Consider the following 24,880-nt stretch of genomic DNA (forward strand, 5'->3'; position numbering starts at 1 on the left):
GGGATTTACGTTTGATATGTTGGAAGGCATAGGTTTGGGTGCTGGGAGTTTTGTCTTGCTGATCGTTTTCATTAGAGATACCCTATATTATACAGTGTGTGTATGTATGCGTGAATAGAATATAGATGCTGAGATAGATTCCATGTCATGTGTCATGATTTTCGTATAACCTTCACACCACCATCTGGTATCGACCCCCTCCCCAGATCGTCGTATTCGTCATCATCGAAGTCCATATTGGGTTTCTGTGCTGATGCGTCTTCGGCTGTCTTTTCGGCGGCTTTCGCTTCTTCCTCTAGCTGCTTAAGCTCGTGCTCATCGTACGTGTCTTTCGCGTCCAGCCACCGCTCTTGCACGTCCCGGATGTCCATCTGTCCCAGGCCTTCTCGGACAGCAACCTGCCAGATGGAGTCGTTGGCACCCTCGGCGGGTCCGAACACATAACCGCTAGCGCGGTCGATGACGTGCAGTAAATTCATCATGCTCTTTTTGTCCTCCACGGCTAGCGTCTCGAAGCTCACTAGTCCGAATTCCTCCACTAGGTCGATGATCGCGTTATTGAGCGGTCCGAACTTCTCATGTGATAGCCGTGATGACTCGGCTTCAAGGTGCGGGAGAAGGTAGCTGAGGTCTTGGACTTCTGTATAGTAATCAAGGTTGAAGGGCAATGGGGAATAGTTCGATAGATTGTCGATCTTGGTGAGGACGTTCAGGTGAGGTAGGTCCATTTGGAGCATGGCGCGGAGGGAGAGGAGAAGGGCGGAGATGTACATCGATGGTAGTGTGAGGTTGTAGGAGTCAATGAGATGGATCACGATTAGCTGCGCATCGTTCGTTTGTTAGTATCGCATAGCATGGTACTCCGGATGGGACGGGTAGGACATACTCTGTAGCCCATCTTCTGCAATTTGAAGAATATGTTTCGTAGGGACGAGTGGTGTGTGAATAGTTCAACTTGGCCAGGGCAATCAAACAGGACGTAGTCCTCTATCACATAGAATATGCATTAGCGTTTGATCCCGTAACATCTTCTGACGGCAGAATGCGCATACCTCCGAGATCCTTCAGCCCCTCTTCAAGCCAGTCAAAGTTCTCCTCTAATTCTTCCAGCGCATACAAAATACCCCCGTTAGGTCCCAACAGGTCCTCACTCATAATCTCCTCTAACGTGACAAGGTCGCGAACGTCCAGCGCACACGGATAGGATGTTTTATCATTTGCGGGGTCCAGATTCACAATGGAGCATTTGCGACCAATAGCTCCAAGGAACTGGTGCATGCCATTGCAGTAGGTTGACTTCCCGGCGCCCGGGGGCCCTATGACGAGTTGCGCGAACGGCATGATGAAGATCTGCGCACAAGAATGTGTTCGATCCAGAGAATGTCCGACGTCAATGCAATCAATCAATGATGATGGCGGGGAGAATATTCCAGGGCGGTGGCACCTGGCAGAAAATGGTCTGAAGGTGAAGCTTCCATGACGACGGGCCGATCAACAACGATATACAATTGAACTCATTGAAGGTTCAAGCAAGAAATCATGGCGTCAAGTAAGTCGCGAATTGTTTCAGTGGCAATCCTCTTCCACTGACAAGTATTAGATCAATTCTCTGTCGCATCCCCGCCGACGGATGCTATCTCCGCCTTGAAGTTCTCGCCCGACCCCGACTCCACGCGAATCGTTGTTTCTTCCTGGGATAAGAACGTGTATCTGTACGACTTGCGCGATGAGAATGGTGCCGTCGGAGAAGGCAAGCTGTTACAGAAGTTTGAGCATCGCGCTCCGGTGTTGGATGTGTGTTTCGGCGCAACCGAGGATGAGATCTACACGGCTGGTTTGGATTGGGACGTCAAGAAGTGAGTCCATGTCTGTTCTGCTTGGGCTTCGGTAGCAACCGGCGCAAATCCAACCTATCTCCTGCTGACAATAAACAGAATTGATGTAGCATCATCCACCCAGACCGTCCTTAGCAGCCATGAAGCCGGCGTTCGAAGCGTCGTTTTCAGCAAAGAACACGACCTAGTAATATCCGCCTCTTGGGACTCTACGTTGCATGTGCACCCGACGAACGATCCCGCCACAGCCCCCGCTATTATTCCCCTCCCCTCGAAGCCCTTCTCCATGTCTCTTACCGCTACGAAGCTCGTTGTCGCAATGGCTTCCCGCGCCCTACACATCTACGATTTGAAAGCATTGGCTATGCTCACCGCTCAGTCGGAGGGTACGGCCCCCAACAAAATTGAAATCGAACCCTGGCAGCGAAGGGAGAGCAGCTTGAAGTTCATGACTCGCTCAGTGGCATGCATGCCCGACGATGCAGGCTACGCGTCGTCCAGTATCGAGGGCCGTGTCGCGGTCGAATGGTTCGATCCGTCTGCTGAGTCGCAGGCCCGCAAATATGCCTTCAAGTGTCACAGACAGACGGCGGATGATGTCGACGTCGTTTACCCTGTCAATGCGCTTGCGTTCCACCCGGTCCACGGTACGTTTGCGTCGGGCGGTGGTGATGGAGTGGTTGCGCTTTGGGACGGTATTGCGAAGAGGAGAATCAGACAGTATCAGAAGTATCCGTCGAGTGTGGCTGCCGTGGACTTTAGCGGTAACGGAAAGTACCTGGCGATCGCGATTAGTCCGGGTTTCGAGGATGGAAAAGATGATGTTGTCGAAGGGACGGTTAAGATCTTTGTACGTGAGCTTGGAGAGACGGAGGCGAAGGGGAAGGGCGCCAAATAAGGTTGAGCATATTGTCGCCTTATGAAACTAACTTACTTTGTCTTGATGACCGGCGTGCGGAGACTGGTGTTCTTGTTCTTACTTTTGGTTCTTGATATCACAGTTACGAGGCACCAGGTTATAGAAAGCGTAAAATAGTCCGATTCGTGCTAACAGTCTACATGGTATCATTGTACTTGTACTTTTTCTTCTAGTCTCTTGACATATCGTATATGGCGTTAGGGAGCAGCCCCAATTAAGCAGCTGCCTTTCTGACGGACACCGAACCGTCAGGCATACCGAAGTAGGCAGCAATAGGCTTCTGGCCTCCGACACCACCGAGCGCCTGCGCCTGAGGGCCGGTCATGCCAGAGAAGATACCCACGTCGAGAACACCGGGAATCTGCTTGATCGCCTGAGAGAGGGCGTGAACCTCCCACACGCCGTCCTTGCCACTGCCGTCCTTTCCGGCAGCCACGTCTGCCTGGGTCAGCAGAGTCTTGAAGGGAGCGTCGATAATGAAGAAGGCCTGGTCGGTCTTCAATGGGCCTTGCTTGGCATCAGAGTTGACGCGGACAGCGGGATCAATGCTGCCAATCTCTTTCAGAGCACCGAGAACGCGACGGGCCGCAATAGGAGCGACTTCGATGGGAATGTACTTCCAGCCCGTGAGGAGGCGGGACTGGAGCTTGCGGGAGTCTATCAATCGGGGGGGTTAGTGCGCATGCCCTCTATAGGAAGTGCCAGACACTATCGCTCAGCGTAAAATATACGCACCAGCCACACAAATGAACTCCTTGGCCTGAAGAGCCACGATCTTCTCCTGGAAGAGACAAGCACCACCACCCTTAATCAGGTTCAGCTCGTCGTCGACCTCGTCGGCACCATCGAAGGCAACATCCAGAACCGTGCCTTCGGGGAGGGCATCGAAGTCCACCGCGGTCAGACCAGCGTTGACAATCAGCTGCTTGGACTGGAAGCCAGTGGGGACGTATTTGGTGGCGGAGGTGTCTACTCCGGACTCCTTAATGGCCTCGACCACATAGACAATGGTCGAACCACTGCCAATGCCGACGTATTTGGCGTCCTTGGGGTAGTGGTTTTCGACGGCAGCCTTACCGGCTGCGCGCTTTGCGGCTTCGACGACGCTCGCCATGGTGGAATGACGACGAAAGGTAGCGCTGGAAACGGAGAAGAGGGGCACAACGGGAGTAGACAACCGATCTGGTCGTAAGCAGAGACGAATACGAGAATAAATAGAGGATGAGGGGAAACTGCCGAGCCGGGGTCTGTTGTTAGATCAGTAGGCGGACCACTCCGGGGGAGAGAAACCCTCGAATCGAGCCCCTGCAAATTCGGGGAGGAACCGTCAAATGTAGTGGATGCCCGTGGTGGGGGGAGATGCGAGAGGCCCAAGAAAGTTTCCAGCAAACGAATTGGACCACTTACGGGGAGGACAGACAGCCACGCGGAAGTGCAAATCTCATGGCATAGCAATTGGGATCTTGACAGCTTATACTATCCGTCTAGATTCGGTCGATAAATGCAACCTTCGGCGATGATTCCGGGTGACTGATTGTTGTTCTGCGCGTTTTCCTCCGGCGGGGTTGTGTCGTCATACCATGTGCAGCCTCAGGCATACAGGCACTAAGGCCATCAACAGCTCGGGTGGGCCCGTGCATCACATCGATCATGTGACTGCAGCCAACATATGGATTCCAACGCTCTTACTTGACCGGAATATCAGTACTTTCAACAAGTCATCAGTCCATCCGGGTATTTGCGCTCGTGCTGCTTCCCTTAGTGGCAGACAGGGATTGTCACTGGAAGATTCTTTCAGTTCGTTGACTCCCCACTTCTCATCCCACTTGGTTTTGTCTATCTCCGTCTCTTCTCCGCTTTAGCCCCTCATGGCAGAGGCCTTCCCGAGTGCTTTGGTTGGACCATCCTCGAAAGAGAGGAAATATGATCGCCAATTGCGCTTGTGGGCAGCAAGTGGGCAGCAAGCTCTAGAAGAGTCCCGCGTGCTTCTGGTCAACTCCGACGAACCCTGGGGCAAGCATAACACGGGTGTATCCGGTGTAGTCGGCGTGGAAACGCTCAAGAACCTTGTACTTCCCGGAATTGGAGGCTTCACGATTGTGGACCCTGCACTTGTCACCGAGCCGGATCTCGGGGTCAACTTCTTCTTGGAAGAAGAAAGCTTGGGGAAGTCCCGAGCTGAGGAGACCTGTCGATTGCTACGAGAATTAAACCCGGACGTAGATGGGAGCTTCTATACTAAGGTAACTTCAATTAACCTCAAGTTGCTCTATGAAGTTTCAGAGCTAACGAAGACTGAGCACAAGTCAATCACAGAACTGTTGAAGGAGCCAGACTTTCTTCCGCAGCACAAGCTGGTCTTGGTATCTGGACCGGTAAAACGCCCCTCTTTGGAGGCCATTTGCAAGGCTGCTAAAGCATTCGGCATTCCAGTAATTTACACACGCTCGGTTGGATTCTATTCGACCTTTTCTCTCCAGCTCCCGGCTGCATTTCCTATAGTAGAGACACATCCAGATCCTGAAAGCACACAGGATCTCCGTCTCCTAAACCCGTGGCCTGAGTTGGCGGCGGCCGGTGCTAGCATTCGCAACCTGGACAGCCTGGACGATCACCAGCATGGCCATGTCCCGTACATTCTGCTTCTTCTCCATCATCTAGAGCAGTGGAAAGAAGCGCACAGTGGCCAGGTCCCATCGAACTACAAGGAGAAATCTGAGTTCAGGGAAATGGTGCGGTCTAGTGCAAGAACAAGTAACCCCGAAGGTGGAGAGGAGAACTATGATGAGGCTGTTGCTGCAGTTCTAAAGTCCTTGAACCCATTCAGCTTGCGCAGTTCCCTTCGCGAGATCTTCGAGATGGAAGAATGCAAGCACCCGGCGCCAGATTCGGCCAACTTCTGGATTATCGCGGCGGCCATCCGTGAATACTACCAGAGGCACAGTGTACTTCCTCTGCCGGGCTCTCTACCAGACATGAAGGCTCAATCAGCCGATTATGTTTCTCTTCAGAATATCTACAAGTCAAAGGCTCGCAAGGACATAGAAGAAGTTACCAAGATTGTCCGTAGCCTTGAAGCACAGCTTGGACCACGCCCGGCCCCAGCCTCGGACAAGGATATCGAGGTCTTCTGCAAGAATGCGGCTCACATTAAGGTTATCCATGGCCGAGATATTCCAATAGTGGATGGGGAAGCATCTATCTTGAAGGCCATTCGGAACAACATCAATATTCCAGACTCCCTCGTGCCGACTTTCCTTGCATTCCAGGTCCTGGATGACATAATAACCGACATCCAAGCGGGCAAGAAGTCAGAAGAGGCCTTGGATGATGAACAGGCGTGGGACTCTGCAATCGATCGCATCCTTGGTGCGCTTAAATCGGAAGATCCATCCGCCATCGAGGAGGAAGATGCAAGGGAACGAATTCAACAAGCAGCCCAGGAGTTACGGAGGACGCAAGGCGGAGAACTGCACAACATCTCCTCGCTCACCGGAGGACTAGTCGCACAGGAGGCGCTCAAAGTAATTACTAGGCAGTACGTGCCCTTGGATAATACTTGCATTTTTGACGGGGTACGCAGTCGCAGCGAGATGTACAAGCTTTGAAGAAGACGGTGGCGATTATGAAACCTGCAGTGGCCCCCATGAGGCAGCATTGTGCCATGAGTCACGAACATCGATATGCAACTTAACAATTGGTCAACCAATATGACTTCTATATTTCGAAATCAGCAGCATTCCGCCACTCATCTCCGTGATTATCTTGTAGACATGTCGTTCCGTCCCGCGGACACTCCTGTGACCCATAGATAAGGCTTGGCTCGGGGCCCGCGGGTGCCGAGCCGATCGCAGAACAACAAGTTTTGACCTGATCGGCCACTCCTCATTCACGTATAACTAGACCTTCATTCCTGGCAAAGAGTAAATCCCAATTAGCTACTACCTGGTATTAAGTAATCGTTCTGATCTGCATTACACAAAACTATTCTGTTTAGATTTCACACCCCCGCCGAAAGCAAGTTCCCGATGTTGCGGACCGACCCAGTCCCATTCAAACACTAGTACATACAGCCTTATAACATGACCTGGAATCTGCGTGGATTAGTACCAGGGCAGAATGACACCAAGCCGCCGGTCTTTTTAAAGTGGAGGTCATCTAATGCTTTTATTATCTTCGTGGTGGTTTTCGCTGTCTTCACGGTATGCTTGGCTTAGCTTAGCTCGGACCCCTGATCCGTTTCTAGCTACACTTACTAACTACCATATGTTGAATAGGATGTTCTACTCTATGGATTGGTACGTGGCTTGAGTGTACCGGTGGATTTGTTATAAATGGGTTCTTCATCTTGCTGACATATAACTCTATCGTAGATTGTCCCTGTGGCTCCTACCGCTTTACATGAGAGGGTTGGGATGTCTGTTGATCAAGGTGAGTTGATCATTTCTGACTTCTTTTCTCTATATAGATAGTGAGTTGATGCTGACTATAACATGGGGTAGAACAATCATGGACGTCGATATTGTTAGCATTGTATGGCGCAGCGCTGTTAGCAGCATCGCGTAAGTATCGCTCTGACCACCTTATTATAACGAATGTCCTTGCTGAAACTATGTTCTCCAGCCGTTGCGGGTTACATTGCCGACCGCTTTGAATCACGATGGTGGCCACTCATAGTCGGATTGCTGGCACTGGGCGCTTCCACAGCTCTACTCTGCGTAGGGACTCACCTTAGTCTCTGGATCATTGGCCGTCTCTTCCAGGGAGCATCTGCAGCGGTTGTATGGACGGTTGGGGCCGCGTTGCTCGTTGACACGGTTGGAAAAGAGGGCCTTGGGCAGGCGATGGGTTATATCGGCATGGGTATGACCTTTGGAATCATGGGTGGGCCACTTCTAGGTGGCGTCATCTACGCCCGTGGCGGATACTATGCCGTTTTTGCGCTGGCATTTGCTCTTGTTGGCGTGGATATTGTTTTGCGGCTGGTCATGATCGAGAAGAAGCATGCCGTGAAGTGGTTGCAGCAAGAAAAGAAACAGAGTCCGGATATTTCGCCGTCGGAAACCACGGAGAAATGCTCTGATGTGGAAGATGCTACTGATCGGTCGCCCGCTGTTGCATCTGATAGTAAGTCGGAGGGCCCGGTTTCAGTTGACCAGCAGTCTGCTGAATCCTCTGAACATGCAACTCCCAAGAAGAGTAGAAGCGCTGTCATTACTCTTCTCGCTTCAGAACGCATGATAGTCACCATCTGGGCTTACTTCATCGTCTCCGTGGTCCTGACCTCATTCGACAGCGTCCTTCCTCTCTTTGTCGAGGACACCTTCGGCTGGGATCAGACAGGCCAAGGGCTCATTTTTGTGCCTTTGTCCGTTCCTCATATTTCCGATCCGTTCTTCGGCTGGATCAACGACAAGTTTGTGAACGCAAGACGCTACATGGCGGCAGGAGCACTATTTTCAACCATTCCATTCATGGTGCTGCTCCGTCTTGTGACGCACGACTCCATGGGCCAGAAGGTGTTGTTATGTGCATTGCTGGTCCTTATTGGCTTTTGCATAGCCTCGCTGATGCCTCCTCTGTTGGTTGAGGCGTCCTATATTGTGGAGGAAAAGGAGGCACAGGACCCTAATATCTTTGGTAAGGGTGGCGCCATGGCCTTGTCTTATGGAATCCTCAACTCGGCATATGCTGCTGGAACCATTGTCGGCCCGTTTTTTGCGGGGTTTATCCGGCAAAGTGCGGGCTGGAAGACCATGACGTGGGCTTTGGCCTTGCTGACTGGGGTATCCGGTGTGCCTATTTTGTTGTTCCTGGGTGGGTTTCTGTTTAGGAAGAGGAGAAGTGAAACGGCTGCATCGGTTGAGTGATTGATCAAGAAGAAGGGAGAAAAAAAAAAAAAAGGGGGGGGGGGGGGATTGAACGGGATTAGACGGATCATGACATATAATGGTGTATATAGTACATAATGTCTGGTAATAGAATTCTCATCTCAATAGACATAAAATTGACATGTCTCTTTATTGGATTCAAGCATATCGAGGACTGTACTGACTGACGTGAAGGATGGACAACTTTCGTAAGTTGTTGTTGTTGTGAGTGGAAAGACAACCTCGCTTCAACCGTCAATTAGTAAGTTCCAGTCCAATGACCCTCACAGAAACGGGCAAGAAAACTGATCCCGCCTCCGTGCCTCCCAACCGAGCTGGCCAGGAACCAAACCAAACTGAGGCGATCGACCCAAAGACCCAAAGAAGAAAGACCCAACTTTGTGCAGCGGGTGGATCTCCCCGCAACAGCCCCACATCATGACGGAGGGGGGCGGCCAGGCCAAGTTGCCCTCAATCCAGCCAGTTAACCAGCCAGCCAGCTCGGATATCGGCATTTCCTGGGAAATTATGAGCCGGATCAGAAGAGAGGATGCTGAGAAATCATTGACGAAGACGAAGCAGAGCTAGGATGCTTCGTCATAGAGAGAATGGCAGGCCGGTGGCACCATCCCCGCTTGTCTTTCCGGCTGGACCGTTTATGGCTTTCGTCTCAGTCAGACTTACTCTTCGAGTGTAGCATACTGTGACGATATTTGGAAAAAAAATATGGCATCTCCGCAGATACAGCATGAGGGCCTTCGTGCCATTTTTACGGGGATTGAGAGGGTGTCCGAGGGGGTCACGGTGAATGAGTTTAGGGGTATCAAGTACGCGTCTGTTCCCGCGCGGTTTGAGCGGGCGCAGCCCGTGGATGGCTTTGGGGATGCTGTGGTTGATGCTTCTTCATACGGGTACTGTTTGCAATCGTGCAATGCTGGCAGCATGGATAAGTGCTGATTTGGATTTGATCCTGCTTAGGCCGAGGTGTCCGCAGGTCGATGTCGACGTTCGCCATTTGCTGCGCATTCCAGAGGACTTTCCAATCGAAAAGGAGCCCGAGGATGAGTTTGAATGTCTGAATTTGGACATCACCTGTCCTCCGGCGTCTTCGGCTAAGGGACCTCTTCCTGTGCTCTTGTGGATTTATGGTATGTCATGGGCATACCTTCAATTTATACTGTCTATGGACCAATGGCTAATCATGTCATACAGGAGGATCGCAGGTGGTGACCTTTTGCTCAGCTGCATCGAAGATCTGCGGTAAGTTAGGCCAAGGGAATATCGTCCTTGGAGACTGACAACAGTATCAATAGATCCCGTCAAGATCGTCGCGGACTCTATCAAGTCCGGCCAGCCTATCATCTTCGTCTCAATCAACTATCGACTCAACATCTTCAGCTTTGGCGACGGCAAGGAGAAGAACCTTGCTATCAAGGATCAGAAACTGGGTATTGAGTGGGTGCGGAACAACATCGCTGCCTTTGGAGGCGATCCCGTATGTACTATCTCCTGCGGTTATTTACCTACTAAATCTAACCAGCCTTTTTACAGAATAACATCACGTTGGCCGGAGAAAGTGCCGGGGCAGTATATACACATGCCCATCTCGTCACTGGTACACCAGTCAAGAGGGCCGTCCTGGCATCTGGATCCCTCTATCTCTCTTCTCCCTTGCCAGTAGAGAAGGGCCAGGGACTAATCAATGCGCTGGAAGCCAAGGTGCAAGAACTGGGCGAGCCGTCGCTTCGGTTAGCGTCAGTGCCGGCTCTGTTGCAGGCATTACGAGAGTGCAATGTGAACACTATGTGGATACAGGAGGATGAGGACTTTCAAGGATGGGAAACCAAGTCCGAGCTGGTGGACGAACTCATGATTGGTGATACTGAATATGAGGTGGGTGACCAGTCCTCACAATTTATCAAGATAACTACTAATAATAATCATGCAGTCGGTTATCTGGAGGAACGGTATCGAGACATTCGATGGAGAAGCGATTACTGCAGCCTTCGAGCAGAATGAGAAATGGGGTCTGAAGCTACGCAAGATGTACCAGGTTGTCGCGGATCGACCCACTGCTTGCAAGTTGGGTGCACTGGACCTTGTAAATGATGTCCGTTATACGCTGCCAGTGGAAGTTGTTGCCGAGAAACTACAGGCAGCTGGGAAACGAGTCTACAAGTATGTGGTTGACCAGGCCAACCCGTGGCAGGCATCCAGCCGAGCCCATCATGCTGTTGACCTGCTGTTCTTGTTTGACGGCGTCGACCTGTCCTTCAACCCTGCTGCACAAGCGGTTGGTCAGGAGATGCGGAGCCGTTGGGTACAGTTCGTCAACGGTGGTAGTCCGTGGTCTACCGAGCAGAGATTCGCGTACGGACCTCTGGGGAGCTGCGGAGAGATCCCTGAAGCACAATTTGCATCTAGACGGCGGGTTGAGCACGTTAAAGTCCTTAGGGAGGCTGGAATGGGTGTCTATATGCCTATTGTATTTGCCTTGACGGCAGGCAAGATTAGCTTGTTGAATTAGACAGTGATATAGTTCAATACAGCTACATAACCAATTCGCCACACTAAATACAGGAATCTCCACTTATGATATTCTTTACCTTTTCTTTTTTTGTATTGCCGTAAGCTGTGAGATATTGGTGATACAAAGCAGATAGTTAGAAATTGCTTTTTGAAGTATATGCAGAAGAGCAGTATACATCGGCAATTCCAGCGATGGCTGTTACCCGGGGGTGTCCCCGCAAGCGCAAAGGCGGGCAAACTTCCCCACCGTTACTCAGGCCTGACTCATGTGGGGTCGCTCCACTGGTCGATGCCTGAGGTGCCTGATGCTGCCTGAGTCCTTCATTGCTTGTACTACTCTCGGCAACACTCCCCCCTCGACATCTGCCGAACATCCCCCCCAATTGCTCGCCAACTTCCAATATCGTATGCAATCCATCCAATACTCCCAAACTCTGGTCTCATCCATCAATCCTGACTTGCTGTCTTTGAATCAGCTGGCCCGGATATCCGGATGGCCAGCGGTCTGATTAATTGCTCTATAATGGCCTCCCGCTTGGACCGACTCCACCAGCTCAAGTATATGAGCCTGCTGGAACCTACCCCGGCTGTCCTCCCCATATATCACGATTCATGACTCTATAAACACCGTGTTCCCTTACACAAACCCTTTTTCCACCTACAATAGCTACTTTCCTGAGACCTATCACCCATCATGCCCTCCACAAGTGACCTCGCCGACCCCAAAGAATACCAGAAGATCTTCCACTGGGCAGAGACACAGAAGGATGGTACCATTCCCTCCTTCGCTACTAGACGGAATGATCCCTATGAAGTAAGTGTTCTGTGCCAATGCCTACCCTCTTCTTACCGTCACTAACTCAAGCGCAACAGTACCAAGCCGGATTCGGCAACTCGTATGTCAAAGCGCTCCCCTGCATCTAGCGATTCAACTGGCTGATGTAGTTAATCTACTAGGTTCGCCTCTGAGGCTGTGCCTGGCACCCTTCCACAGGGCCAAAACAGCCCTCGTAACGTCCGCTTTGGTTTGTACGCTGAGCAGATGACGGCCACGGCCTTCATTGCCCCGAGACATTGCAACAAGAAGGCATGGCTGTACCGTGCCCGTCCGGCTGTTGCCCACCAGGGATTCGTATGTCTTGCAGCTCTGTCATTGACGATTGCTATCTACTGACAGTGACTGTAGACCGATCTTCCCGACAACAAGGACACAGAATCCAACTTTCTCCCTCTGAACCCTCGCGTCCATGTCTCTCCTACCCAGCTTGCCTGGTACCCCTTCGACATCCCAACCAATGGCGAAGTAGACTTTGTGTCTGGTCTGAAGACTGTGGCTGGCTCAGGCGAGCCAACCCTTCGTGAGGGTCTGGCCACCCACGTCTATGTTGCTAACACCAGCATGACCAAGAAGGCTTTTGTCAACTCTGATGGTGAGATGGCTATCGTCCCTCAACAGGGTGCACTGGATATTCAGACCGAATTTGGTCCCTTGTTCGTCCAGCCTGGAGAGATTGTCATTATCCAACGTGGCATCCGTTTCCGCGTAGAGCTTCCCGATGGGCCTTCTCGTGGTTACATTCTTGAGATCTGGGGTAGTCAGTTTGAACTCCCCGAGCTGGGACCTCTGGGTGCCAACGGTCTCGCCAATGCACGGGACTTCCTCTACCCCACGGCCAAGTATGAGATCTCCAAGGAGCCTTGGGAGATTGTGTACAAGCTGGGCGGAAAGTTCTTCAAGAGCACACAGAACCACAGTCCGTTTGACGTGGTTGCCTGGCACGGCAACTATGTATGCTTTCATTCCCTTTCCGGCATGCTTCCATTCAACAGTATACTAATTCATCATACAGGTGCCCTACAAGTACGACATGACCAAGTTCGTCAACGTCGGTTCCATTTCCGTTGATCACATTGATCCCTCTATCTTCTGTGTTCTTACAGCCAAGTCCCGGGATCCCACGGCTCCTTTGGCCGATCTCCTCATCTTCTCTCCTCGCTGGGATGTTGCATCGCGTACGTTCCGCCCACAGACTGAAGTTGCCTGACTCTCCCACCTCGCTAACAACAACAATGATAGACACCTACCGACCTCCATACTACCACCGCAACGCCGCATCCGAATTGATGGGTCTCATCTATGGTGACTACGGCGGTCGTTCCGACGCCTTCCAGCCTGGAAGTGTCTCCTTCGAATGTGGAAGTAAGCATCACCCCTACCCCCCGATTTCAAATTTAAGAAAGCCACACAGCTAACCTACTGATCAACCAGTGGTCCCTCACGGCGTAGCCTACGAAGAATTCAAAGCCGCCACGGAAGTCGACCCACCGGCCATGCGGATCTCCGAAGCCTCAATGGCATTCATGTTCGAGTCGAGTCGCCCATTCACCATCACAGACTACGCCTGGACAAGCAACAAGCGACACGAGCACGAGCCTAAGATGTGGGATAACCTCGTCGACAACTTCTCCAAGCACGAGAAAGAAGTCGAAGAGTTATTGGCTAAGAAGACCCAGGGGATGAAGATCTAACTTTTGTATATATAGCAAATATGTTGCTAGTCTGCTGTGTTTTGCTTTCCTCCTTGAGCTTAGCCATTCCTCCTTTTCTGTGTGAGTGTTCTTGTTCTTGTTCATGTTTTATGCCTGTGATTGTTATGATTGTATTACTAGGTGTCTTTGTCTGTACATATTTGAGACACTAGTCATATATGCCAACATTATTCTTGTGATTTGTGAAGAAGCGTGACGTGTGCATGACGTATAGTATATTCAGGGACCATCATTTGTAGAATGCCGACGTCTAGAGATTTCAAACTTTTCCTTGTATTCTTGAGTGAAGCAGAAAGAAGACTTGGGAAGCTCATTCGATTTGATGAGAGAGGGGCAACAATGCAGGACATATCCACCACATGCTCGAATATGCCTGAAAACACGACAGATTGGCACAAAAGGATGAACAATTACGGTTGGTCTGTCACATTGGGCTCAAAGCCCACAATGCAAGTGGTCGTGTATGTCTACCTGAGGCGCATACCGGTTTTCAGGCAGCGACAGAGGGCAGCACCCCACCGAGTGGCAAAACAAAAACACAAGGTATGTGTTATGACAGTACAGAATAAACAGCAAGTCTCGGTACGTCTTTTATCCTCATGAATTGGTATCAACACGGTCAGAAATACGGACATACAATTATTTAGGCCAGACCGTTTTGGTTGTGTCTTTCCGTTGCCAAACGTCCCAGGAGCCCTTTCGAAGGGTCGGAGAACCTCAACTTGCCAGAGGTGAGCCGGTTATGTCTATCACAAAAATCAAATCACAGGAAGTAGTCGGGTGTGCGCCTCGAGACCATGGGTTCTCCTGCGCGCGGGCAGGGATCGAATTGTAAGCTGTAGATTGTGTCAGTAATTTCTTCTCCAGTTTGCAATGATGGGGCCAGCCACATACAAGGTATATTTCAGATGCTCGTCAATTTCCATAATTGCGGCTTGGTTACCGCAGCGGTAGCAGTAGTTAGGAGCTGGAGAGATGTGGTTAGCCGTAACCGCCAATCCCGCGAGACAAGAGCCCAAAATTTGCCGTGGTGCAGCATACCGGAGAAAATCGTGACCACATTTCTATCCTGGGACCAGTTGTAACCCTCCATTACCAGCTGGTGCGCCCGTGCCACCAGAGTCAAGCCATTGTTGTGATTAAATGCCTCCGAAATATCCTGCCCGAATGTGTATCCAGCACCACGGGGAGAGATACCCCAGCCGCATCGGTCGTCGGGGTCACTCCACAGAAGGTCGCACATGGGACCCTCGTGCGGGACCTCCTGAATCCGATCCAGAGAGCGGATGTTGTCGAGGGTGTCGATCGACGGACTCAGACCGCCGTGCAGACAGAAGATCTGGTTCTCGATAAGTGCGGTGAGGGGGAGGTAGTCGAAAAGGTCGGTGAAGTATTTCCACACGTTAGCGTTGCCGTACTTGCGCAGGCACTCATCGTAGAAGCCGTAGACTTGCGTGATCTGGCGCGATTCGTGGTTTCCTCGCAGAATGGTGATACGCTGGGGGTAACGGATTTTGAGGCAGACAAGGAGCGTGACGGTCTCTACAGAGTAGTAACCACGGTCGACGTAGTCACCTAGTGGGCGGGCGGGTGAGCCAAGGGGGACGACTGGCATAAGCGGTCACAAGGCGCCAACTCACCCATGAACAGGTAGTTTGTATCCGGATTGGGGCCACCAATGCGGAAGAGCTCCATCAGATCGTGGAACTGGCCGTGTATATCACCGCACACAGTCACTGGACATTTCTATAGATTGAAGAGAGTCAGTTCCGATCGGTCGCAACGGCCGCGGGGCCACGACCAGTGGCCGGGCAGCGCGGGAAGGGCCACAACAACAATAGCAGAAAAGTCAATCACATACCACGGGCTGCACGTTCGACTCATCCTGCAGAACCTCTCTTGCCTATGTAGAAAAAAACACGACCACGATTAGGATTATTCATCTCCAAAAAACACCTAAGTTCCCAGCAGAAGCAGCACACACCCGATCACAAAGCCTCCGGACATCTTCCTCCGCTAGTTGCTTGCAGGTCATCAAGCTTTCGATCCATCCGTCGAGGGTGGGTATGGACCCCGGGTCGGTGGTCGGGGAGAGGTGGTGAGGTTCGGGCGACCGCGCCGTATCGATCTCCATGTTATTGTCCATTGAAAGTAACCACCGCGAGTGAAGATGAGGGTGGTGGGGGAAAAGAGAGCGAGTTCAGGACGAATGCAACCGAGGGGTGGTGGAGCGGGACCAACTGGGGAGGGGAGGTCTCGTGAGAGGGAGGCGTGGATTTCTTAGAGGGGAACCAGGTCGGTCGGACGAGACACGGTGCACCAACGGAAATTGAACGACGGATCAACGATGGGACAGCAAACCCTATCGCCTACAGATTGAAGAAAGATAAGAGGGGCAAATAAGGGGGGGAGAAATGTGGAGGGATTGGGGGGGGGAAGAAGAAGAAAGATGAAGGCAAAGGTTGGGGGAGGGGAAGACTTGGGAAGAGAGAATAGGGAAAGGGAGGTGTGAGCTGGGATGGCGGTGGTGCTGGTTTGGTGGTGGTCAGTGGAACAGTCAGAGGTCCAACTAGCAGTCACTAACTCATGTTCTCTGCGGTGGTGCGAAACTCGCCCAAAACTGGGCTTCCCAGTCCGTGCGCCACACCGCCCGCCTTCCCCTTCCAGCTTTGCATTAGCCACACTTACCCTGTTCTCCTCGTTCTTTTCTCTTTGCCCCAGAATAATTACTACAGCCTCTATGGTTCCCGCCACAACAGAAACAGAACATCCATTGAACTTATTGATTACTCAAAATATAAAACATATCGACTTATTTCATAACAGAATAACACTAATCCTAACATTCATATACATACAAAAATCATATCATCACTCATTCTGTGTCATCACGTCGTGCACACTAACGAATTATGTACCGTGTAGTTCAAACTTTGGTCTCCCTCAGCCTCAGCCGCCGCGCTTAAATGATGTCACCACCAAATCCCCCGAACCCTCCGCCAAACCCGCGTCCCCCATACGGCCCCTGTCCTCGTCCAAACGGTGCCCCTTGTCCGGGTCCTACCGGATCATACCGCGATCCTGGTGGTGCTTGGGGATCGTAACCTTGTCCACGAGGTCCACCAAACAGAGGATCATCGAACGTGGGGTGCATACCACCACCACCGCCGCCGCCACCTCCCAGCCCAGGGCCTACGCCTCCTCGCAAAGGATCATTTGGGCCTAATCCGGCAGGGTACAAATCGCGGTCTCCAATACTCAACGGATTTCTTCCCCCCATACCTCCCGGGTATCCTCGGGGTGGTCTTTGGATCTCGAACTCATCCTCGAATCCTGGTGGAGGAAAGTCCCCCGCGGGAATGGGTCGTCGGGGAGGCACCGCTAGGGGGTCGTCAAATGGATACGGGCGAGCGGGTTGGGGCATCGGATCGTCTCGTAAGGGATCATGGCGTGGAGGTCTTTCCAGAGTTCTCTCGCGCAACGTCTCCTGTGGCTGATCGGACGAATCTTCGTAGCCTTCTTTGTACAATCCAGGCGCCAGCTTCTGAATGACATTGATCTTGAACAATCCGATCAGGTCCTGGACACGAGAGGGAGATATAAATGCTTCGCGCAGTGCTGCTGGGAGATCATCGCCGGTAGTGGTCAAGGGAAGGGCGGATTCGGAGACGTAGTCTTTCACGGGGAGATCGAAGGATGTAGTTCTGTCATCGCCCAGAGCCAAGGCGAAAATGACAGCGTTATTTCCAAGTCGGCTAATCTTGAGCAGATATTGCATCGACGACTGTGAGTGGGCGTAACGGAAGGCAAAGGCCGTGTTGGCGTTCCATTCTGCGGGGAGTGAGGGGCTCTCGGATTGGTTCTCTGCAAGGTTGAGAATCATCAGTAAGGCGTACTTGATTACCTTGCGGTGGTCGCATCGCACATACCTAGCGTATGATCTTCCCCAAGCCCGACTAAGCGAAAGCCAACTGCTGTCATAGACGCATGGCCAACTAGAGCGATCGCCTCGTATGGCGTCTTGAGACTAGGCGGCGCGGCCCCATCTCCGCGAAGAGCTGTTGCAGCGATCGCCAACACACTGTCCGAGCTCAAGGAGCCAGTGCTTTCAGCCATCTTGGTGGATGACAAAGATGTTTTTGGAAGGAGACGTAGTGGGATGTGAGTGCGAGGATGTCTTGATTTAAGAGGGGACTTGAGGGCGCTTACGACTTCATTGCAGCCTGCGGAGAACCTCGTAACCAGTGATTAGTCAGGATCGCGCCTTTCCAGATGCATAACTAGTTATTGTTCAGATTACCATCTGCGATATCTGCGCATCAAAGACAGTCAGATAACATCATTCTACATATGATATTAGTGGTCATACTTTTAAAACACATGTGCTATCCTTTGATTTTGTGCAGAACTTTTAGACCAGTCGTAGAGCATTATAGACTGGGTCAGAGTTATTGATTCACGTTACTAGTATATATCTCACGGCAATTGAATGTCAGTAGTAATACTACATGCTACTTAGTGTCAACCAACTTGATCAATTAGCTTGCACTACAATTACTCTTAGCATACAACATATATTTACTCCTTAGAGCATTACTGATTGGTCTGAGAGGTTGCAGACTCCGCTCTAATGAAAACATGCTGATGAGTGATGATGGGATTAGCATCCGATTACGTTAGCTGACGAGGCAGTAGCGTGACACGAAGAGTTGATAAGGAGCACCATCCCAGATACTAACACCTTCACGAGAGCATCTCCCTTTGAGAGTCCAGGCTTGATGTAGGGGAGTGGCCGGTCAGTGCGACACAACTACTGCTAAAGCTAGCTTCCTTCACAGACTTACAGCTTCAACTTTATCACAAAACCTAAATTTCACCTAGAACTCGCCGACTATGTTTCAAGTCTGAAAACCTTCCTGCAGGAACCTGTGTCATAAGGCGAATGCACTTGGTAGTAGCATCTATTATGAACCCATGGGACCCGTCTAAGAACCACGAACGCTTTTACTCAACACTTATGAGGACAACCGATAGCACAATCTTGAGGATCAGACTGGTTCAATGACCTATATGTATAATCAAGTCCTATAACTTAAGGCAGATGGAAGGTGAGGTAAACGTGATAACGGTAGCCAATACCCGATGACTATACCCTGTCCCGCAGGGTCTATTGAGATTTATTTTTACAACATCGCCTTGGGGAACTTCTTCATCGCCTGACGAACTCCCAAATCGGCCAGAATCTCCTCCGTGCCACCCAAGATGGCATCAAACTTGTATGTCCGGTGGAACATCTCGATGACCTTACCCATGCCGGTCTGGGTCAAGCCTCGTCCACCAAAGATGTTGGTCGCAAGGTCCGCGATCTCCTGTGCTGAGCGGGTGGCATGAGACTTGAGCAGGCCAATGGGGCCACCCAGATTAGCTGACTGCTGCGCATAGGTCATGTTGCACATCTGGTATGCAATAGATTCCAGCCAGGCCTGGTTCGATTCGCAAAGTGAGATCATTCGGGCAAGTCTGAAATATGTTAGCCTGTCGGAAGGGTATCCAGATGGATGACTTACTTTTGCCGCATAACAGGCTGCTCAATCAGCTTCTTGCCGAAGACAATGCGTTGGTTACACCACTTCATGCACTCCTCCACAACGGTCATGCACATGCGGACCACACTGCAAACCATCATGAAGCGCTCGTGGTTGAAGTTGCTCATAATCACAATGAAACCTTTGTCTTCCTCACCCAAAAGGTTCTCCACAGGGACCTTGACGTTCTCAAACTGAACAAACGCGGTGGCAGCCGCTGTCGAGTAGGAGGTCTTGATCTGCTTAGTCTCGACCCCTTCGTCGCGGGGAATCAAGAGCACAGAGAAGCCCTTTTCGGTCCGGCAGCCAGTGACAAAGTAATCACAGAACATGCCATTGGTGATCCATTTCCTGGAATAGTGGTAAGTTCATGTACCTTTGAGCAAAAAGAATGGAGGTATGCGTACTTGGTTCCGTTCACGATGTAGTGCTTGCCGTCAGGGGTTTTCTTCGCGGTTGTGCGAAGACCAGCGACATCACTACCAGCAAATGCCTCTGTAACCGCCAGGCACATCTTCTTCTTTCCAGACAGGACTTCGTCAGTGATCTTCTGCCGAAGAGGCTCATTGCGAAGCCACTGCTGAACGGCAGTCAAGCTGATACACATGCCTGCCATGTTACCATCCTGAAAGCCTGCAATCTGTCAGTATCAGCGTTCCTCTGGCCCAGGCAAACATGAAGAGCCAACTAACCCCGAGCATTAGATCTCACCAACTCCTGTGAGAGCACCATGTCATGCAAGTAGTCGAACTCCTTTCCATCGATGACCCCGCCCAGGAGCTTCCGCCCATGCAAATGCTTTCCTGGACCCAAGCGCATTGCTAGAATTCCCGCCTCCGCCATGCGATCGATCAACTCCTGACTGATATAGGTGCCATCCTTCTCCTTCTCTTGCGCCTCAGGGGTTATATAGCGATCAGTGAACTCTCGGAGCGCTTTCTGAAGACGACGGTGACTGTCATTGAAGTAGGGGCTCTTGAATTGCGGACGCAACCACAGAGGCTCGGCGTAAGGAACCTGGCTCAGGCTGCCGGGCTCGGGGGTGACAATTTCCGGGGTTTCGCCGGCTACCGTTCCAATGCAAAGATCCTTGTACTTCTCGAGGACTTCCTGTCGATGAAGGTTATAGAAATCGACCGTGGCATCCGTGCCTGCGATCTGGTTCAGAACAACACTGCCACCGGGATGTGCGTCGATAAAATCGGTCAAATCGTAAACGCGGTGATCGATAATGCACCAGACAGAGTCCTCCGTGTTGTGCTGCGCAACCTCGGCGCGGGTGAAGTTCTTCGACATGGTCGCGTTGGTGCTAACGTCGCAGCTTCAGATACCACCAAAACAAAAGAAAGTCCAGAGCCTTGCAGAAATACAACAAGAGCTGCAGAAACAAGAATGCGGGGAAGTAAATCCGTCCACGGCCTGGTTTTAAGTCATTGTTGCCAATCAATGCGAGTGGATTAGTATCCCTTTAGCATGCCCCGATGGGCCGAGGCTTTTACCGCATTAGGTAAGGCCGATCATCTGAAAGTTCACCGAGACCAAGGTTTGCTTCAGCTTTGGACCCTCTTCGCGTCTCTCATTATTGTTCGGCTCTAACAAAACTTCGAGATCGTGTCCTCAATGAGAGTCTCCACGAGCTTACAATATTGAAAACGAAATTAGAGGACGGCATGTGAAGCATTGACAGACAAGTGAATAACGTGTCGTATACAGAACAGCGCGTGATGCCACTATCAGGCAATCGGCCAATTTACCCGGAACTGCCTCGGTTATGCTGACCTTGGAACGGACCACAACGGCTCAGATTGGTGGCGTATGATCTCAAATATGAGAATTGACGCAGCTGGTAGTGGCTCGAGCTTTTCGGAGCCAATGACAGACAGGATGACAGGAGTCTGGCCGTAGATCGGCTGCGGAGGCAGAATGAGACGACCTGTTCTGCACAATCATCATAAACACAGGATGTCTAAGGAAATAGTCTACAATATGCATGGCGATCTACTATCCGAATAGTCTTATTTGACTGTGAATTCTCCAAATTATGAAATTGATCCTTTCATATTCTAGCACTAGAAGCAGCACCTAACACGGCCTCTGCCTTTACTATTCGCAAAATGCGTTTAAAGTTCGACAACCGTCTATACACACCCTTACCCTTCTACGAAACCTCCAACCTCAACGCATCGTACTGCACATACACGGTCGCCGGCAAAATCGCGGTCTCCGTATCCGTCGCGTTATACGGGAGATGCAAGGTCAAAACATTGTTGCCGACCTTCAGCCAGTCCGCCGGGAACTCCATGCGCGAGCGAACCTGATAGCAACTCACAGCCGACCGTACAATGCAGCTGCTCGACTGATTGAACCCGACGAGAAGGGTCAGAGGTTCCGCCTGATCGTTGATATAACTCTCCAGCGCGAGGTTGGCATATGGCTCCGATGCATTGTATACGTCCGTATTGCCGGATGCTGCTTTCGCTCCCGCCAGTTGAATTGTGAGAGTGGCCTTGGACCGCTCTGCAAGATCGTCCTCAGTCAAAGGGAAGTTGATCGTCCAGTCGTGCGTGGTATCGTATTCGACGCGCGGATCGTTCGGTGTCGGCCCGAATACAGACCAGTGGACCGTGTTCAGGTCGGTTGCTGGATCACTGGTACCAATGGTATAGTTGATTCCGTCCGGGAAGTCAGATTGCCAATCATATGCACCCCAATAGATCAGGTACTCTGGCGGGTGAAGAGGGTGTGTGGGGTCCCTGGCAACTCCATGTCGAAACTCCCCGGAAGACTTGTCTGGTGTGCCTAGTCTCCAGATCTCCGTGCCTGCGGACTCAGCCTCCCAGGTTTCTTGGATGGTGGTTTTCTTGCCGGCCTTCACTTGCACACCGTCGCGTACGAAGTCACCGAAGATTCCGTCGGCGTATACAGTAAGTCGGTACGGGCCCTCTTTGACATGGTCCACGCTGAAATGTCCGGAGTCGTCGATCTCAGCCCAATACTGGTATGATGATGAGTTCACCGAGTTGTCCTGGAAATACTGCCCGTCCACGGTCAGGACTGCGATAGGTCTCGTGGCACCTTTGGGTAGCTTGATCTTCCCTTGCACGCTGCCGCGTTGACTGGAAGGGGTGTATCCGACCACGTGTTTGGCGATGGAGTCGTAGAAGTCGACGTTCCAGCTCGGATCTGCCAGGGTTTCCGCGTCAGATTTCAGCTCTTCTAGAGACGCAGTGGAGCCTTTTCCGCCGTTGAAGTGATAGTATTGAGGGCCGAAAGTGCGATCAAAGCCGTAGGTGATGTTAGGAGTGCCTTCGCCGTGGTGATTAGACACCAGGTAGTTGTAGACGATGCCGTCGACGGTGAGATCCGAGTGCAGGGGGCCCTAATGCAGATGGTCAGCATTTTCTCCAACCAATTAAGAGAACGCAGTGACATACACCGTAGTAAGTATCCTAAACAGAACAGAGAAGAATGCACCATTAGCCACGGCTCCGATAAACCTTCCAAGATCCGAAATACCTTAGTGTTCATAACCAACCAAGCCCCAAACGTACTCCCATTCGAGGTACTCCCATCGGCATACATGCCATGAACGGAATTATCCCTCCACGCTAGTAAGCAAAACCACAAGTCAGCCAAGCCCACCCCCTTGACACTAGACACAAAAAACATACCATTCGAAAACGTATACTTAGTAAAATAATCCGCAAACTGCACATAATACTCATCAGTCGGAGTATTATTGAACGTCCAGGTCGCATCCTGCACCACCACCTCCTCCTCCACAGCCTTCTTACTCGGCAACGGCGCCGTCTGCACCTCACTCGAAGACAAATGCGTCCAAAGCTCCGTATTGGGCCGAAACAGCGTGCGGAATTCCTGCAGATTGCGCAAATACGGCGTCGTCTCGTTGTAGTACGCTAACCGGCTGAATGTATGGAGCCCTGTTTCGCCGTCGCGCAGGAACCAGTATTGTTGGAAATGTTGGCCCGTCGGCGGGTAGGTCTCGTCCATGAGGACGCCTGCATAGCTGGTTCCGGATTTGTCGGTGCCGGTGAAGAGTTGCAGGGCTGGGGAGGTGGAGCCCGGCGTGTAGAAGCCGGAGGGGATGCAGTAGCAGTCGAGGTAGGGGCCAACGCCGGTGTCGCCGGATTGGGGACCTAGGAGGTCTTGGTTGTCGAGGTAGAGGTCGGTGATTCGGCCTTGGGATTTGGAGAAGTTTGCTGTGAGGCGGTTGTTGGTCAGGGTTATGGTGGTGTTGGTTTGGGAGGTGTGCAGGGTCGCGGAGGTGAGGGTGAGGAGGAGGGAGGTTGGGATGAGGGGGTGGAGGAGGCGCATTGTGATGGCGCTTTGGGTGGTGCGATTGAGAGGAGATTGTTATGCACCCTGTATACGGAATTGAAGGGTTCTGTGGAGAATAGGTTGTATGCCATCTTATAGTTTCTGTGATGGCGAGAGTGCTAGAGTGCGGGTGGCATTACCCCGAATGAGGAGGTTGACAACATGTTGTTGTGCAGGGCCAAGAGGTATGCGCGATGCATGACAGGAAGAAATTACTGCAATGATACTGTTAGGAGCTTTTTAATGGCTGCAGATGCAGTCGCTTAAGATCCGGGGTAAAATCGCGGGGAATTCAGCAGCCAAGCGAGACGGATAAATTGTTGTCAGTTCCTTCGACGGAGAAAATGCTCGGCCAGCATTGTCCCGATAATTCCTGTAGCTTTGATCCCCTCATCAGCTGAATTATCTGTGGAGAAGCTGTCATGAACTACCATGAGGAGCAGTGGCCTCGCGAGCTCTAGTTTGCAGTGAATAGCAGTATATTAGTATACTCTGCCGTGCATCCACATCTACTTGAGGTAGCCACAATTTGACACCAAAAGACACGTCTTTGCACTGACGACACTACCCTAAGACAATCCTACAATAAAGGTCAAAGGCGACTGCAAGAGCCGTGCTCACTGCCGGATTGCCTATCAAAGCGTCATCAGTCGCGTCAGTCTTTACTGGAAGTCCACGCTGAATTCACTAGACTCAAAAAAAACTAACCAAAGTCCATACAGTACGTGATATCACCCAGCCAAGAAGACATCCGAAGTTGAGAGCCATTTTTGTGAATCTAGCCGATAGAACTTCCGACACGGAAAGTTAGATCTCAAGTCAGCCAAATGCGGGGATCCTTCCGTACCCCGGATCAGGACCCCCTGAACCCCGGTACACACTAGCAACTAGCTTCTCCCCAGACTCGCGACAACATCAGGGTCTTATAAAGTTGGGCGAGATCAACGGACCCGCATCCGACGCCATCACCGAACATTCCGTCGGATGCCATCCCGTGCATCGTTGTTCTGGGTATGGAGTGTATAACCTCGGGTAGCAGGTCGTTGGCCACTCCTGAGCACACAATTCGGAATCAATTCCTCACTTCAGTGGTCAATTGGTGGTGATCCCCATGATATACATCCTTGGCATCCAGCTGCCCAAGGACCGTGCACACTGTTGATATGGCGTTCAGCTTGGTTCAGCTCCAATCCCGACGGTCCTGGCCTGTAAGGGGCCCGGGACGCTCACCGCGGTGCAGGGTTGCCTGGCATA

General features: G+C 51.5%; 11 protein-coding genes across 11 annotated transcripts; 5 read left to right on the top strand and 6 right to left on the bottom strand.

The window, feature by feature from the left end:
- Window positions 1-63: 63 nt before the first annotated feature.
- BDQ94DRAFT_116432 (GTPase GPN2) lies at window positions 64-1,552 on the bottom strand. Its single transcript, XM_026763675.1, has 3 exons — window positions 1,053-1,552; window positions 887-987; window positions 64-821 (listed from the first exon to the last, which is right to left on the bottom strand). Exons 1-3 carry the CDS (start codon window positions 1,339-1,341, stop codon window positions 153-155), a joined length of 1,059 nt encoding a protein of 352 aa, XP_026629745.1. The 5' UTR covers window positions 1,342-1,552; the 3' UTR covers window positions 64-152.
- Window positions 1,508-2,868, top strand: BDQ94DRAFT_138360 (WD40 repeat domain-containing protein). The gene is made up of 3 exons (XM_026765230.1): window positions 1,508-1,549; window positions 1,601-1,856; window positions 1,935-2,868. Exons 1-3 carry the CDS (start codon window positions 1,540-1,542, stop codon window positions 2,731-2,733), a joined length of 1,065 nt encoding a protein of 354 aa, XP_026629746.1. The 5' UTR covers window positions 1,508-1,539; the 3' UTR covers window positions 2,734-2,868.
- Window positions 2,869-4,281, bottom strand: BDQ94DRAFT_138362 (ribose-5-phosphate isomerase RKI1). The gene is made up of 3 exons (XM_026765231.1): window positions 4,162-4,281; window positions 3,490-4,001; window positions 2,869-3,411 (listed from the first exon to the last, which is right to left on the bottom strand). Exons 1-3 carry the CDS (start codon window positions 4,197-4,199, stop codon window positions 2,969-2,971), a joined length of 993 nt encoding a protein of 330 aa, XP_026629747.1. The 5' UTR covers window positions 4,200-4,281; the 3' UTR covers window positions 2,869-2,968.
- A 185-nt stretch (window positions 4,282-4,466) lies between these two features.
- On the top strand, window positions 4,467-6,640 carry BDQ94DRAFT_116460 (NEDD8-activating enzyme E1 regulatory subunit). The gene is made up of 2 exons (XM_026763677.1): window positions 4,467-4,997; window positions 5,061-6,640. The coding sequence occupies exons 1-2, from the start codon at window positions 4,623-4,625 to the stop codon at window positions 6,360-6,362; spliced, it is 1,677 nt and encodes a 558-aa protein (XP_026629748.1). The 5' UTR covers window positions 4,467-4,622; the 3' UTR covers window positions 6,363-6,640.
- A 1-nt stretch (window position 6,641) lies between these two features.
- Window positions 6,642-8,657, top strand: BDQ94DRAFT_116448 (MFS transporter). The gene is made up of 5 exons (XM_026763676.1): window positions 6,642-6,956; window positions 7,032-7,052; window positions 7,128-7,185; window positions 7,257-7,316; window positions 7,378-8,657. The coding sequence occupies exons 1-5, from the start codon at window positions 6,837-6,839 to the stop codon at window positions 8,622-8,624; spliced, it is 1,506 nt and encodes a 501-aa protein (XP_026629749.1). The 5' UTR covers window positions 6,642-6,836; the 3' UTR covers window positions 8,625-8,657.
- An 11-nt stretch (window positions 8,658-8,668) lies between these two features.
- BDQ94DRAFT_138368 (putative carboxylesterase) lies at window positions 8,669-11,363 on the top strand. Its single transcript, XM_026765232.1, has 6 exons — window positions 8,669-9,535; window positions 9,603-9,772; window positions 9,837-9,884; window positions 9,938-10,119; window positions 10,176-10,517; window positions 10,573-11,363. The coding sequence occupies exons 1-6, from the start codon at window positions 9,351-9,353 to the stop codon at window positions 11,149-11,151; spliced, it is 1,506 nt and encodes a 501-aa protein (XP_026629750.1). The 5' UTR covers window positions 8,669-9,350; the 3' UTR covers window positions 11,152-11,363.
- Window positions 11,364-11,847: 484 nt separating this feature from the next.
- Window positions 11,848-13,682, top strand: BDQ94DRAFT_167601 (putative homogentisate 1,2-dioxygenase; the record flags this gene model as incomplete). The annotated part of the gene is made up of 7 exons (XM_026770845.1): window positions 11,848-11,967; window positions 12,027-12,049; window positions 12,111-12,285; window positions 12,340-12,942; window positions 13,004-13,166; window positions 13,231-13,353; window positions 13,423-13,682. The coding sequence occupies 7 exons, from the start codon at window positions 11,848-11,850 to the stop codon at window positions 13,680-13,682; spliced, it is 1,467 nt and encodes a 488-aa protein (XP_026629751.1).
- A 704-nt stretch (window positions 13,683-14,386) lies between these two features.
- BDQ94DRAFT_116489 (serine/threonine-protein phosphatase) lies at window positions 14,387-15,960 on the bottom strand. The gene is made up of 6 exons (XM_026763679.1): window positions 15,688-15,960; window positions 15,565-15,606; window positions 15,344-15,449; window positions 14,745-15,278; window positions 14,598-14,670; window positions 14,387-14,539 (listed from the first exon to the last, which is right to left on the bottom strand). The coding sequence occupies exons 1-6, from the start codon at window positions 15,847-15,849 to the stop codon at window positions 14,467-14,469; spliced, it is 990 nt and encodes a 329-aa protein (XP_026629752.1). The 5' UTR covers window positions 15,850-15,960; the 3' UTR covers window positions 14,387-14,466.
- A 461-nt stretch (window positions 15,961-16,421) lies between these two features.
- Window positions 16,422-17,891, bottom strand: BDQ94DRAFT_138376 (proteasome inhibitor PI31 family protein). Its single transcript, XM_026765233.1, has 2 exons — window positions 17,633-17,891; window positions 16,422-17,567 (listed from the first exon to the last, which is right to left on the bottom strand). Exons 1-2 carry the CDS (start codon window positions 17,817-17,819, stop codon window positions 16,666-16,668), a joined length of 1,089 nt encoding a protein of 362 aa, XP_026629753.1. The 5' UTR covers window positions 17,820-17,891; the 3' UTR covers window positions 16,422-16,665.
- Window positions 17,892-18,754: 863 nt separating this feature from the next.
- BDQ94DRAFT_116527 (acyl-CoA dehydrogenase family protein) lies at window positions 18,755-20,712 on the bottom strand. The gene is made up of 4 exons (XM_026763681.1): window positions 19,981-20,712; window positions 19,696-19,921; window positions 19,271-19,639; window positions 18,755-19,223 (listed from the first exon to the last, which is right to left on the bottom strand). The coding sequence occupies exons 1-4, from the start codon at window positions 20,582-20,584 to the stop codon at window positions 18,887-18,889; spliced, it is 1,536 nt and encodes a 511-aa protein (XP_026629754.1). The 5' UTR covers window positions 20,585-20,712; the 3' UTR covers window positions 18,755-18,886.
- A 345-nt stretch (window positions 20,713-21,057) lies between these two features.
- On the bottom strand, window positions 21,058-23,623 carry rglB (polysaccharide lyase family 4 protein; the record flags this gene model as incomplete). The annotated part of the gene is made up of 4 exons (XM_026774732.1): window positions 21,058-21,226; window positions 21,487-22,667; window positions 22,805-22,896; window positions 22,960-23,623. 4 exons carry the CDS (start codon window positions 23,621-23,623, stop codon window positions 21,058-21,060), a joined length of 2,106 nt encoding a protein of 701 aa, XP_026629755.1.
- Between the last annotated feature and the right edge of the window lie 1,257 nt (window positions 23,624-24,880).

This window comes from Aspergillus welwitschiae (assembly GCF_003344945.1).
Source record: "Aspergillus welwitschiae strain CBS 139.54b unplaced genomic scaffold BDQ94scaffold_6, whole genome shotgun sequence".
In the NCBI taxonomy this organism is placed as follows: domain Eukaryota; kingdom Fungi; phylum Ascomycota; class Eurotiomycetes; order Eurotiales; family Aspergillaceae; genus Aspergillus; species Aspergillus welwitschiae.

What these genes read in the sequence shown, in the direction of transcription:
- BDQ94DRAFT_116527 (XM_026763681.1), bottom strand. Translation starts at nt 20,584, where the DNA reads ATGTCGAAGAACTTCACCCGCGCCGAGGTTGCGCAGCACAACACGGAG. An exon ending in GGTGAGATCTAATGCTCGGG is followed by an intron (nt 19,922 to 19,980) that starts GTTAGTTGGCTC and finishes GACAGATTGCAG; the next exon opens with GCTTTCAGGATGGTAACATG. An exon ending in TACATCGTGAACGGAACCAA is followed by an intron (nt 19,640 to 19,695) that starts GTACGCATACCT and finishes CCACTATTCCAG; the next exon opens with GAAATGGATCACCAATGGCA.
- BDQ94DRAFT_138360 (XM_026765230.1), top strand. An exon ending in TTGGATTGGGACGTCAAGAA is followed by an intron (nt 1,857 to 1,934) that starts GTGAGTCCATGT and finishes GACAATAAACAG; the next exon opens with AATTGATGTAGCATCATCCA.
- BDQ94DRAFT_138368 (XM_026765232.1), top strand. Translation starts at nt 9,351, where the DNA reads ATGGCATCTCCGCAGATACAGCATGAGGGCCTTCGTGCCATTTTTACG. An exon ending in AGCTGCATCGAAGATCTGCG is followed by an intron (nt 9,885 to 9,937) that starts GTAAGTTAGGCC and finishes CAGTATCAATAG; the next exon opens with ATCCCGTCAAGATCGTCGCG. An exon ending in CTGCCTTTGGAGGCGATCCC is followed by an intron (nt 10,120 to 10,175) that starts GTATGTACTATC and finishes GCCTTTTTACAG; the next exon opens with AATAACATCACGTTGGCCGG.
- BDQ94DRAFT_116489 (XM_026763679.1), bottom strand. Translation starts at nt 15,849, where the DNA reads ATGGACAATAACATGGAGATCGATACGGCGCGGTCGCCCGAACCTCAC. An exon ending in TCCGGAGGCTTTGTGATCGG is followed by an intron (nt 15,607 to 15,687) that starts GTGTGTGCTGCT and finishes TTTTCTACATAG; the next exon opens with GCAAGAGAGGTTCTGCAGGA. An exon ending in AGTCGAACGTGCAGCCCGTG is followed by an intron (nt 15,450 to 15,564) that starts GTATGTGATTGA and finishes TTCAATCTATAG; the next exon opens with AAATGTCCAGTGACTGTGTG.
- BDQ94DRAFT_116460 (XM_026763677.1), top strand. Translation starts at nt 4,623, where the DNA reads ATGGCAGAGGCCTTCCCGAGTGCTTTGGTTGGACCATCCTCGAAAGAG. An exon ending in ATGGGAGCTTCTATACTAAG is followed by an intron (nt 4,998 to 5,060) that starts GTAACTTCAATT and finishes ACTGAGCACAAG; the next exon opens with TCAATCACAGAACTGTTGAA.
- BDQ94DRAFT_138376 (XM_026765233.1), bottom strand. Translation starts at nt 17,819, where the DNA reads ATGGCTGAAAGCACTGGCTCCTTGAGCTCGGACAGTGTGTTGGCGATC. An exon ending in TGGGGAAGATCATACGCTAG is followed by an intron (nt 17,568 to 17,632) that starts GTATGTGCGATG and finishes TCAACCTTGCAG; the next exon opens with AGAACCAATCCGAGAGCCCC.
- BDQ94DRAFT_116448 (XM_026763676.1), top strand. Translation starts at nt 6,837, where the DNA reads ATGACCTGGAATCTGCGTGGATTAGTACCAGGGCAGAATGACACCAAG. An exon ending in TGGGATGTCTGTTGATCAAG is followed by an intron (nt 7,186 to 7,256) that starts GTGAGTTGATCA and finishes AACATGGGGTAG; the next exon opens with AACAATCATGGACGTCGATA. An exon ending in AGCGCTGTTAGCAGCATCGC is followed by an intron (nt 7,317 to 7,377) that starts GTAAGTATCGCT and finishes TATGTTCTCCAG; the next exon opens with CCGTTGCGGGTTACATTGCC.
- BDQ94DRAFT_138362 (XM_026765231.1), bottom strand. Translation starts at nt 4,199, where the DNA reads ATGAGATTTGCACTTCCGCGTGGCTGTCTGTCCTCCCC. An exon ending in CGTGGCTGTCTGTCCTCCCC is followed by an intron (nt 4,002 to 4,161) that starts GTAAGTGGTCCA and finishes ATCTAACAACAG; the next exon opens with ACCCCGGCTCGGCAGTTTCC. An exon ending in GGAGTTCATTTGTGTGGCTG is followed by an intron (nt 3,412 to 3,489) that starts GTGCGTATATTT and finishes CCCGATTGATAG; the next exon opens with ACTCCCGCAAGCTCCAGTCC.
- BDQ94DRAFT_116432 (XM_026763675.1), bottom strand. Translation starts at nt 1,341, where the DNA reads ATGCCGTTCGCGCAACTCGTCATAGGGCCCCCGGGCGCCGGGAAGTCA. An exon ending in GGGGCTGAAGGATCTCGGAG is followed by an intron (nt 988 to 1,052) that starts GTATGCGCATTC and finishes TCTATGTGATAG; the next exon opens with AGGACTACGTCCTGTTTGAT. An exon ending in TGCAGAAGATGGGCTACAGA is followed by an intron (nt 822 to 886) that starts GTATGTCCTACC and finishes AACGATGCGCAG; the next exon opens with CTAATCGTGATCCATCTCAT.